The following is a 12,978-nucleotide window of genomic DNA, read 5'->3' as shown; positions in this document are numbered from 1 at the left end:
TAATGTATCCACCATTTAATGTTTTGTGAACACACTGCATAAGCTTCTACTAAAACTTGCACAGCAGATGATCTATAGCTGAGACACGCCAACAGTAACACTGGGGGCTGACGAAGCCGAAGCGTAGCCCGTTTCTCTACGACGTCGGGTATATGTTTTACTACGAAACATTGTGTCAATACACTACTTAATCAGGCGAGTTTCATCCTTTCATCCTTTCTGGTATTTATGGATTAGACAACGGAACATCCAGTAATAGTAGGTTCTTATTTTCAATAAAAAACTTATTAAAAGTGCGCGTAGTTGCAACCTTTACATTGATTTTGAGCTAAAATCGAAATATTTTGATTTGAAGTAATGCATAAGGTGTGTTATTCTGTTACAATAGCCAATTACAGTAACATATCTTAAAAGAAACTACATGTTACATTGATAAACTGTACATAAAACAATTTAAGGTACAAAACAGGCTACGAACATATATTTTGATTATTCAAATGCTTTTTTTCGAAGGTAATTACAAGTCGCTTTATGTATAGAGTATGTATTGGTTGTGCAATGAACTTCAATATAATGTATAGGTTTCTCAACGAAGTTTTTTTTCCCTGTCAAAATGCTTTCATTCATTTCATTATATATTTACATACACATAATTTACAAAGTAATGCACATTCTTGTAATTTTCTTTCCATATGTAATGTGTTTTCACTATATTATTAAATTCATTACACAATTTGAATTAATATCATACATCCGTCAACCTTTTTTTACTACATCGACTTGACTTAAATAATCTTCATGTACAACAAAATAATAAGTGCGTCTTAAACGAAGAAAGATTTTGATTAACAACAACAATTAAACTTTGGTTACAAGTTCAAACAAGAACAAATTATGTATCATTTTACAAAATAATCAATTTAACAATTTAAATTTATGATCAATATGCACACAACATAGTCAGATTTTGATCATGTAAAACAAACTTTGCACATTTCATACATAATTAGAGTTAAAGAAGAAAAAACCCAATTATGTAGCATTTGCTAGTTTGGATTTACAATCAGAGTGCAGTTACAAATAATATCAATTTGTATTTATGATCAATATGCACACAACATAGTAAGATTTGAATAAGTGAACAAACTTTGCACATTTCATAATTATGTAATGAGAGTTAAAGACAAAACCCAATTATGTATGATTTGCTAGTTTTGTTGAATAACAAAGTTTGGATTTACAATCAGAGTGCAGTTTACAAATATTATCAATTTAAATTTATGAATAATATGCACACAACATAGTCAGATTTGATCAAGTATACAAACTTTGCACATTTCATAAATTATGTAGTGAGAGTAAAGGACAAAACCCAAATATATATCATTTGCAAGTGTTGTTTAGTAAGAAGGTTTTGATTTACAATAAGAGTCTAGTTTACAAATTCAATCAATTTAATTGTATGATCAATATGTAAACAACATAGTAAGATTTGATCAAGTAAATAAATGTGCACATTTCATATATAATGAGAGTTAAAGACAGGGCAGGATCTTAATACCTTCGTAATGTAAACAAATACTTGTTTATTCATTTTGAATTGTAGCTCTTGCAGTGACAAAAACTGTCCACTGTCTTTAATAATATATTTAACATACTGAATGTCATTATCATACCAATATTTCCAAAAAATGTTGATTAATAAAATGTTATTAAAATACAAAGGCATATCTAACAGTTAATCAACATTTTCGATATTAATACTCTTAATAACGTCAGAATATATGGTTAAAACATCTATCCAAAAAGTGTTGGTTATTTTTTTTACAGCTGAAGTGGCGTATACACTGCCTGTATTACATAGCATTTTTCAAGTCAAATAACTAGCTAATGATGCAAATTTGTTTTGGCCTTGAATAACTTTTCTTATCCATGATAATTTTAAGCTTTTCATAAATGCATTTATGTCCACAATTTTGAGTTCCCCTTCATCAAAATCTTGTGTTACGATTTTTGCTTTGATTTTTGAAGGCCCTTGTCACACAAATTTGAATAGTTTATCATTTAAAATCTTACAAATTGCCTCTCCGGGTTGTGGCAAAGAGACAAACAAGTGAATAAACAATGGAAGTATCAAGGTTTTAACAACAGTTATCCTAACTTAGGGAGTAAGATCTCTTCTGTCCAATGTGAAATGATATTTTCTAATTTTACTAATTTGTCATTATAAATTAGCTCAATCATTTTAGGTAAATCGACGTCAAAAGCTAAACCTAAAAGTTTAAATATGGTAATCTCCACACTAGTTTCGACCTTGTTTTTATAGCTCATGTGCTGTCTTTAAAGGCCCCTATCCAGATTATTTTCAAAATTTACGTTCAGACCTGAATATTGTGAGAAAGAGTTCATCAATTGTATTGCAGTATTCAAGGATTCTTCTGACCCGTCAAGTAATAAATAGGTATCATCAGCAAATTGTTGTATTCTTCATTATCAATTGTTATTCCCTTCATTTGTTTACATGTTCTTATGTTAATAGCTAGAATTTCTGCACAAAGGAAAAATATATACGCTTAAATATGGTCTTCCTGACAACAACCTCTTCCTATTATAAATAATTCTGATAAAAACCCATTTAACTGAATTGCATTTTCCATATTATTAAAAAAGTGTTATCCAGTTCTAAAACATTGTCCCAAAATAAAAAAAAAATCAAGCACTTGTTTTATAATGCTGAATGATAAGGTATCGAACGCCTTTTAGAAATCAATTAGCATCAGTATGCCAGGGATTTGGTTGCGCTCAGTATAACTCATAATATCATATAATAGCCTTGTTTTATCTCCCATGTACCTGCCTTTAATGAAACCAGTTTGGTCGTTATTTACTAATTTGTTAAAGACTGACTTAAGTCTGTTAGCTAGTGTTCCTGTTTCTAGTTTACAGACTTGTTAAACAAGCAAATAGGTCTCCAATTTTTTTTTAATGTTTAGGCTTTCTCTACCTTTGGATACATGTAATAATTCTCTGCTTTTTAGTTATTGGGAGTGAACCCATATTATATGAATAATTTATGCTTTTAAACACGAAGAAACCCATTTTTTTTTCCAAAAATTTTAAAGAATTTTGCAGAGAATCCATCAGAGCCAGGGCTTTTGTCATATTTCATTTGTTTGAGCGTAGCTGACACCTCTTGAAAAGAAAAAATACTATCTAACATGTCCGAGTCTAAATGAGTTAATTTAGGCAATTCATCATTTTTAAATTCATCTTTTAGATCATAGTTGATTGTGGGTTCTTCTGAATATAACAATTTGCAAAAGGAATTTGCTTCTTTAAGAATATTTTCCGGTTCATATACTACTGTGACATCTTCTCTCTCAATGCAAGAAATATGTTTTGAAAGAAAATTACTTTTTTTCCAATTTACGAAACATTTGTGTAGGATTTTCTCTATGATCTATCCAGTCGGAACGTAAACGTATAAAGCAACCCTTCATAGTTTCCTGTCAAATAATGTCCAGTTCATTTGTTAATGTTATATATATATATATACAAACAAACTCACCTACATTTTTATATAAAATGACTGCATTAAAATATTGAGACAGCAGACAACAGCACACTATATTGAACAGTTCACTTAGGTAGATAACAGTGGTGTTGCTGTAAAAACATATTTTTTAAGTTAATAAGACTAGTTTCCACTATCTAGACTTGGTAACATTTAGCTTGCAATACTAAAGATTAACATAACGTAAAGGGTTATTTCCTCATAACGACATGCATAGATTTATATCTATCCACTTAAAGTTTTCATAATCTGACCATAATTATAAGACTTGCAATTCTAAGGATTATAAGTTTTCATAATCTGATAATAATTATAAGACAACGTTGTCTTGAATATATAATTTAAAAAATATTATTTTTATATATATATATATATAAAGGGAGGTAAGTACATCTGAAAACATAGGATAATGTTTACAGGTTATAATGAGTTTTCTCCCTTTAGCAGTACACTTATTGAGATTCTTCACTATTAAAAGTTGAAACGTTTATGGAGTGGTATTTAATGTCTTGATGCATTTGAGTTAATTTCCATTATTTATTAATTGTGGAGGCACTTTTTTTACAATTATGTTATTAAATTACTCTTTACGGATTAAAACAGGTACATACATGTATATGCTGCGGTGGTAACAACATCTAAATCATACTTAGTAGGGGAAAGTTTTTTTATTAGTTTTCTCATATACGCTATCAAATTACTCTTGAAGATTATACAAAACATAACAAGGTCAAGTTAGCATAGAAAGCACTGGGAAAGAAGCACATAATTTAAAAAAAAGAACAGCAACATTTAAATAGCAGAACAAAATTAAAAAAAAATAGTCTTACATATTTTTTACTGGATGTCTTGTTTCAACTTGCCGAATCTGAAGGTTGCAATAACATTGTCTATATTGTCATATAAGTCAAACTTGACACGCTTTTGTCTGGTGGTTAGTCCATAAACCGATCCATTGAAAAAACAAGCACTGTCTATTTAATGGTGCAATGATAGTCTGCTTATCAGCCCAGAGTTCAGTTTGGTCACATCATCCGCGATACGGTTACCCGCTTCCTTTATAGCCTTGTGTTTTTTCATTAGGTTTGATTTCGCTGAATTGTTCATCAGCTTCGTGAGGTAAGGTTACGTACTCCAATTTCTCCCTGGGATTCGATGGATAGCAATGCTTTCCTTCCTTTCAAGGATAACCTCTTGCTTGTTAAAGAGATTAGCAACTTTTGTTATGCGGGTCTCAGAGTTTTTATCGCCATCAACTTTAACACCCATGATCTTAACTTTTTTTTGCGAGAATATTATTCATTGTAGTTTGCCTTTTTGTGTGCTTCTTTTGATAAATAATAGGTTTTTGTCATTTGTATTTCCATTGATTCAAGTTGTTCAGCATGATTCTTGTGTAGTTGGTTTACATTTTCCTGGAGTGACTGGTATTTAAATTCCAAGGAATCTACTTTTTCTCTAACCGCTTGTTCTTTACGTTCCACCAACTTTTCAATGTCCTTCACAAATCTGGCTTCAATGCCTGTCATGATCCGTGCAACACATTGTTCTCTCTCCTCTTTCTTCACAAAATAGTTTAGATCTTCTCTTAAGTCCATTATGCCAGAGCACATAATATCTATCTGCTCCTGCAGCCTTCCCAAGTCCATGCTTTCACTGGAATCTGAACTAATGCGCCTAGGCTGTTATGGTGCACGTTCACTTCTAAGTGCTGAGGGACTTGGTTGATTTGCTTTAAAAAGCAAATGCTTAGCTGGCTTATCTACCTTTTCTGTTTTTTCTCCCTTCGCACTCATTTCTGACCCAATCTTTTGTCTGTGTATGTTGAGAATAGTTGATTTGTATTTGTACACTTTTCAGACCGTCTTGTGTACACTATTTTTAATCCTTTCCACGTTGTCACATATAAATAACACTCAATCTAAGTATCATGCATTTATACACCCTAATGTTAATTGATCGGCATAATGTTAACTGATCATCTGTTTGTATAGGCCTCTTTAATCCTCCTATTGTGCTTCCCATTTGTCCTGGTATAACCATGTTCATGTACATGTGTAATTGTTATATGAACAAAGAGAGAGAATACAAAGCGAATATAGATTCATTTTTTTATTAAAGACAAATCACTTTCTGAAATAGTCAGAAGTGGGAGGATTAAAGTCAAATAATAATTCTTCATATTAGCATTCTACAATAAGTTTTGAACAATATGCAGAACTAAAATAACATATACTTCAGTGATACATGAATCAATTCTAATGAAATCTTTCAAAAAGAGTAAATATTCACATGTTTTCACCTCATAAACCACTTTCTTTTTGGGCGTTGTAAGTCCTTATTTTCGATTTTTGCTCATAAATTCATTGACACCCGCTGGAACCTACACTACTGTAGAATATAATTTAGAGTATTATTAAATGTAACACACTAGAAACACTGAAATAAGGATCCTTTCTTGAAAGAAAACATGTAAACACCTTTAGTCTAAAAAAAGTAGGAAAAAGTATGGTTGACCAGATATGACAAATATACATGTGATTGAATCTTTTTAAAACAGTGTTAAACATCACTTTAACAAACATTGATATATCATTATATATATTTTTTTTTCATGCTTTCCGGTGGTTTATAGAGGGATATCAGTGAATTAAAACTGATAACTTCACTGTTTCAAACAGTGAAAATTATGAGTGAAAATTATCGATAATTTTCACTGTTGACTGTGAAATGACGTCATTTTTTAACGAAATGACGTCATTATCCAAGCGAAATTCTTTAGTTAAACTCTTTAACTGTGTGTATCAACTGTGAAAGAAAGCATAAAATAAAAAAGAAAATTTGTTGGCTTCGGTGGTATATCGATATTATTTCTCTCGTGATCATAGAAAATATCTATTTTCACTCGTGACTGCGCCACTCGTGAAAAATATTATTTTCTATGATCACTCGTGAATTAAAATCAATAATCCACCAAATCAAACAAATGTCCTCTATATTATAAACATATGCTATACAATTAAAGAGGTTTTATTAGAATGTTTGCATTATTTCTGTATCTTTCATATTATTTTTTTTTCAATTATCATTTCTGGCCCACCATATTTTTTCAAGTGTACTATTTTTTACTCTAGTTGTTTACATTTTTTCCGAGCACAAAAGTATCCTTTTTCTGTGTTTCTAGTGTGTTATATTAAATAATACTCTAACATTATCTTCCACAGTAGTGTAGGTTCCAGCTTGAGTCAATGGATTTATGAACAAAACAATAAAATAAGGACTTACAACCCCCAAGAAAAAAGTGGTTTATAAAGTAAAAACATTTTATTATTTAATCTTTTTGAAAGATTTTATTAGAACTGGTTCATGTATCACTGACGTATGTTATTTTAATTGTGCACATTGTTCAAAACTTTATATGAATGTTAATATAAGGAATTATTGTTTTACACTACCCACCCACTTCTGACCATTTCAGAAAGTAATATGTCCTGCACATTGTTTTTGTCCACTTATACTGTACATGAATATATGAAAAAATCACTTCTAAATAACTATTTTCCTATATGTTTTTGCAAAAGTTGCAGAGCTATTTTTTACACATCCTCTCAATGTGAAAGCTATACTGTCTTCTCCGAACGAAGTTTCTGTATCCATTTCAGGACATAGCACAGTGTGCAGTACAACAGACTGCCATTTTGTAGTGCTGTCGCGTTATCGTACTGTCGTCATCGTAATATTACATTGTGTCATCGTACTATCGCACTGTCGCCATCGTATTTTCGCACTGCTGTCATCGTATTATCGCACTATCGCATTGTCGCCATCGTACTATCGCACTGTCGCATTGTCGGATTGTCTCCATCGTACTATCGTACTATCGGCGAAAGTGTTAATTATACATTTAAACGACCCTTCAATGAAAGGGGTAGGGAAAGATTGTAACAAAACGAGACATTTTTCACGCTATGATTTAATTCCACTTTTAAAGTCGCATCCTGCAAATCGTGTGAATGTGGAGCCTATTTGGTAAAGACCAGCAAATTACCTCTTCTGAAATCTTAAATTTTACAAGTATGATACTTATGTAATCGCACGCATGCAATATGATTTGATTTACAGTCGACTCTCATTATCTCGAAGTTATAAGGACATAAACAAAGAGTTGAAGATATCCTGAGTTGGTGATAAACATTTGAGGAAAACCGCAGACGAATACGGAAAAAGGAAAACCGAAAGTAACCGCAGTGTAACAAGAGGTAATTTACCGGCCGTAATGTACGCAATATACAGAACAGAATAGTTTATTTGACTTAAGCATATAAAGCTCATCGCCGTTAACATACATATACAATAACAGCATGCGTTACAGCTTGAAATATAGATATGTTCTTTTAGACATCATTATTGCTTGAAAATAGTGTGCCAAATAGACACATTGCTCATGGTGACGAATGTCTACGTTTGTCACAAGTTTTACAAAGTACGTCTGCTACAAGACGTCTGCAGGGTCATGAGAAATAAAAACCATGATACTATATATAGTTTTGCCCCATTCACACGCTCAAGGCAATCATAACATACACTGCAAAGTACAAAAAAATACAGATCAAGTAGACGATGGTGCATAATTACGTCGTTTGAACAAAATTCCCCAACAAAGTATTCAATGAGCGACTTTCTCTTCTGAAACGAACGTATTAATATCAACATAACCTTATGACTTTCGCCTTTGAGAGATAACCAATACGTCTTCTGGGAGAAACGCATACACGCTCAAGCGTTGCCGTAGCAAGGCATGTACGTATAATGTTAGACACATGATCATGCCTTATGATAATATTCAGCCTTTATTTCTTATAACTGGGTCACCCTACACATTTCTTAACACACCAGTGGCTTAACCATACATAGATCAATATGGAAATTGTAAAATTGTGTCAATTAAACACAGTTGTAAACCTAAACTGCATTTGTTAAATTGAAACTTTACTTCGATTTGATAAATCAGTGGTATATTTTATGTTTAACCGAAAAAAACAGACAACTGTTGGACAAATTTGATGTAACAGACTAATGAAATGTTATTGTGCTTAAATTTAGAGTTTTGCTATTAGAAAAGCATAATCTTACCTGTTTACAAACCAAATGTTCCACCAATCTGTACTTCGATTGACATATTGTTTCGAAGTAAAACATATACCCGACGTCGAAGAGAAACGGACTAAAACTTGACCTCGTCAGCCCCCAGTGAGTAAATTGTGTTTGTTGATGACTTAATCAAGTCCTGCGCTTTACACCATAAAACCCAAAGTTTCCCTCTCAAGTAATTTAAAGGTACTTGTTCAATAATTAAATTACCAAGCTTATAATTATAAAATATTTGCTGTAAAAAATCATGCACAAAATGTAATTGCATTATTTAATTTGAGAAAGAAGTTTTTGTAAATTCTTGCATTCTATGAAGACAAAAACAATTGCATTGGCCCTTACAGCCCCTATTAAAAACAATCAAGCTGTACCTGTGATGTTGATTATAGCTTAGCTGAAATGTATCCGCAAATTAATGTTTTGTGAACATACTGCATAAGCGTCTATTAAAACTTGCACAGCAGATGATCTATAGCTCAGACATGCAGACAGTAAATTGTATTTGTTTATGACTTAATCAATTCCTGAGCTTTGCACCATAAAACCAAGCGTTTTCCTGCTCAAGTTATTTAAAGGTACTTGTTCAATAACTAAATTACCAACCTTATAATAATGAAATAAGTTGCTGTCAAAAATCATGCACACAATGTAAGTGCATTATATATGAAAAAGAATGTTTGATTAATTCTTGCATGATTGGCTATGAAGACAAAAAAATTGCTTTTGCCCTTACAGCCCCTATTAAAAACAATCAAGCTGTACCAGTGATGTTGATAACAGCTTAGCTGTTATGTATTAACCAATTAATATTTTGTGAACATACTGCATAATGTTCATCAAAACTTGCACAGCAGATGATCTATAGCTCAGACACGCAGACAGTAAATTTTATTTGTTTATGGCATAGTCAAGTCCTGCATTTTGCACCATAAAGCGCAACGTTTTCTGCTCAAGTAATTTAAAGGTGCTTGTTCAATAATTAAATTACCAAGCTTATAATAATAAAATAATATGCTGTCAAACATCATGCACACAATTGAGTGCATAATATATGAAAGATGCTTTTTTAATCCTTGCATGCTTCTCAAAGTAATTATCCAAACTAAAAGTTCAGGACTATTTTGCTCATTCACACCTGTATGCTTAAGTTGTGATCTTAGTTATCCTTTGACCTATAGTTTCCTAGATGTATCTCGCAAAACTCTGTCTCAAAACGCTCAACACTTGAGGTAACTAGAGTTTTTTCACAGACGTGATGTATACCCCCACATGCTGCATTTTCACAGAATAGTTTGCATGTTGTCTTCACAAAACGAAAGAATCGAATTTATGGCCATTTTTAGGAATTATTATGCCATAATCATAAATGGCCATTTTGACCTATGAACTATTGAATTCTTTCGCATGACACGACGTTCAATGACTGTGAAATAAATAAATGTACAGTCTTTTTAAATCTCAAAATGAATGACATAGTTATTGCCCGGACAAGCTCATTTATAGCAATTTTTGACTTTTGAACTCCAAGTGTGACCTTGACCTTGCAGATATCGACGTAATCTTTTCGTATGACACATCGGCCATTGATTGTGATAAAAATGTACCGAGTAATTTTAAAATCTCACAATGAATGACATACTTATGCCGTTTTTGACCTTTGAACTCGAAATGTGTGACTTTCACCTTGGAGATATGGACAAACTTCTTTTGCATGACAAATCGTCCCATTATGGTGAACAAATGTACTAAGTCATTTTAAAATCTAAAGATAAATGACATAGTTATGGACCAGACAAACTTTCGGTTTCAAACGCACTAAGTAACCCTGTGACCTTGTTTTTTACCCGGCATTAACAATATTTGTACTTGACCTAGACATCATCTAGATACAAATTCTGACCAAGTTTTTGAAGATCGGACAAAGTGACTCCTTTATGTTCCCATTACGAATGGTAATGGGGTTATAATTATTTGAATGATGGGAAGTTAGGCTCCAGACTAAATTTAAAGGACGGAATCCCTACATTCCATGTCATAAGTTTATGGCCATGACTTTTAACCAGTTAACCGAACAATCAATGGGTACCATCATTTTACTTTCCAGTAAAATCATACCAATAGGCATGATCATAGGTAGAAGAGTTCTCTAGATATAATGCAGAAATCACATGCTCTAATGACCAAACCTGACAAACTAAGAGATGTGAAGAAAAAAACCTATACTTTTTCAAAAAGGCATAATCAGTAATCAGGTGAGGAGGTTATATGACTTCATTTTATCTGGTGAAATACATATATGAATAATGTTTCAAATGAAGAATTTTTCATTATTTGTATTTTTAGAGTGAGGTAATCAATGGTCGTAAAATACAGATAGCGGAATTTCCTGTGGAGAATCCCTCCGTCCAAAGTGAGGCAGATTTAACGAAACAACTCTTACAAACAGAGAAAATACTGCAGCCAGGGTTTCATGCAGTTTGCTTTGTTATTAATCCAAATAAGATATCAGATGTAAAATACCAATTTTTGCAACCCATGAAGTACTTTGGAGATGATGCTAATGATTACGCTTTTGTAATTATGACTTTTTCTAAAAGTGAAGAGGAATTTGAAGAGCGTTTTCGTTCCAATATACAGGCCAAACATCCAGTTACATCTGTGCTTAAGTATTGCAAAGATAAGAGGCTGTACATAGACAATAAGGCCGAACTGCAAGAAAAAAATGAAATACTAGAAGACATTGTAAATTTCATTGACTGTGAAAATGCGAAAAAGGTTACTCCTTACTTCAGTTCAAGGTTTAAACAAACAACTGAAGCTTCTGAAACTGCTAAAACTGAAGAAGCAGCAAAAGCTGCTGAAGCTGCCAAAAAGGCTGAAATTGAGCACAATGAAGAGCTCCTCAGAGTTAGGCGTGAAACGTTTGAAACATACAAAAGAGACTTGGAAAAGAACATAAATGAGCAAAATATTAAAACTGCTGAAGCTAAACAGCAGATTCAAAAGTTGGAATATGAAGTTCGTCTAACAGAGATCGAAAAGAAAAACTTAGAGGAAAAAGCTGCTAAAGCGGAACATCAAGAACAATATCAAAAGGAGCTTGAAAAAAAAGAAAGAGAGAAACTTCAAAGGGAGCATAAAGAACAAGAAGAGAAACATCAAAGGGAGCGCAAAGAACAGGCGGAAAAATATAAAAGACAACTTAAAGAACAAGAAGACAAATTTAAAAGAGAGCTTAAAGAACAAGAAGAGACACGTCAACAGGAGCGTGAAAAACAAGAAGAGAAACATCGAAACAAGCGCAAAGAACAAGAAGAGAAACTTCAAAGGCAGCGCGAAGAACAAGAAGACAAATATAAAACAGAGCTTAAAGAAAAAGAAGAAAAATTTAAAAGTGAGCTTAAGTTGCATGAAATGATATCTAATCGGGAGCGTAAACAACAAGAAGATTCACATCAACGGGAGCGACAACTGTACGAAGAATTTAAACAAAAACTTGAACAAGACTTGAAAGACAGTAAAGACTCTAAATGTTTAATTCAGTAAAATGTCATATCATATGAACTATGACTACATATCAACAATATATGTATACCGTAATAACTCTACGTTTTTGGACACATACACATAATAATTGTTTTTCTCAATTAATGAAAATTAACAAATCAATTGAATTCCTACTTCATATCATAACAATTAAGAAGTCCATGATATCAAAAGAAGAAAAACTTATCTATATTATTTTGCATTATAATTTGGTTAAATAGCCTATAAACAATATCAGACAGATTTATCACTCTGTCAGCAGACGATTTATTCCATAAATCAATCTCTGGATTAATGGTCGGCATCTTTTGAACTCATTCGCTGTTTGTACATGTCAGGGTAAGTGATTTAATCAGGAGGACGCTTGGAAAAAAACACAGTGGAAGACGATTTGAAATATGAAAAGTTGAGAAATTTAGTACATATGGATCGGTTCTAGAGTTGAATAGTGTTATTTTGAACTGTGTTCGAAGCTGGTAGTGAAATGTTGGTGGAAATTGAATTGAGAAATATCTTATAATTCTTCATCGTTTAGAATTATCATCAGAATCATTTCTGTGGAATATTGTAATATTCTAAATACTAGTAATTCATAGTTATGTTGCGTTTGATATAGTTCACTTACCATCAAGATTTCTGTTCACAGGTAAATGGGTTAATTAAATAATTGAACTTGTGCAGAATGTCTATTTTTGCATATTATTATT

At 32.2% G+C, this 12,978-nt stretch overlaps 1 protein-coding gene across 1 annotated transcript in view; it reads left to right on the top strand.

Moving 5' to 3' along the window:
- LOC127845470 (early endosome antigen 1-like) overlaps positions 1 to 12,948 on the top strand; it is a 79,401-nt gene extending 66,453 nt beyond the window's left edge. Inside the window, exon 11 of the mRNA XM_052376400.1 lies at positions 11,069 to 12,948. Within this exon, the coding sequence (XP_052232360.1) occupies positions 11,069 to 12,271 (1,203 nt within the window). The 3' untranslated portion in view covers positions 12,272 to 12,948. The remainder of the gene's footprint in view (positions 1 to 11,068) is intronic.
- The last annotated feature ends 30 nt before the right edge of the window (positions 12,949 to 12,978 follow it).

Source organism: Dreissena polymorpha, chromosome 9 (genome assembly GCF_020536995.1).
Source record: "Dreissena polymorpha isolate Duluth1 chromosome 9, UMN_Dpol_1.0, whole genome shotgun sequence".
NCBI lineage: Eukaryota > Metazoa > Mollusca > Bivalvia > Myida > Dreissenidae > Dreissena > Dreissena polymorpha.
Note: the sequence above shows the minus strand (reverse complement) of the source record. Positions and strands in the feature narration are given on the sequence as shown.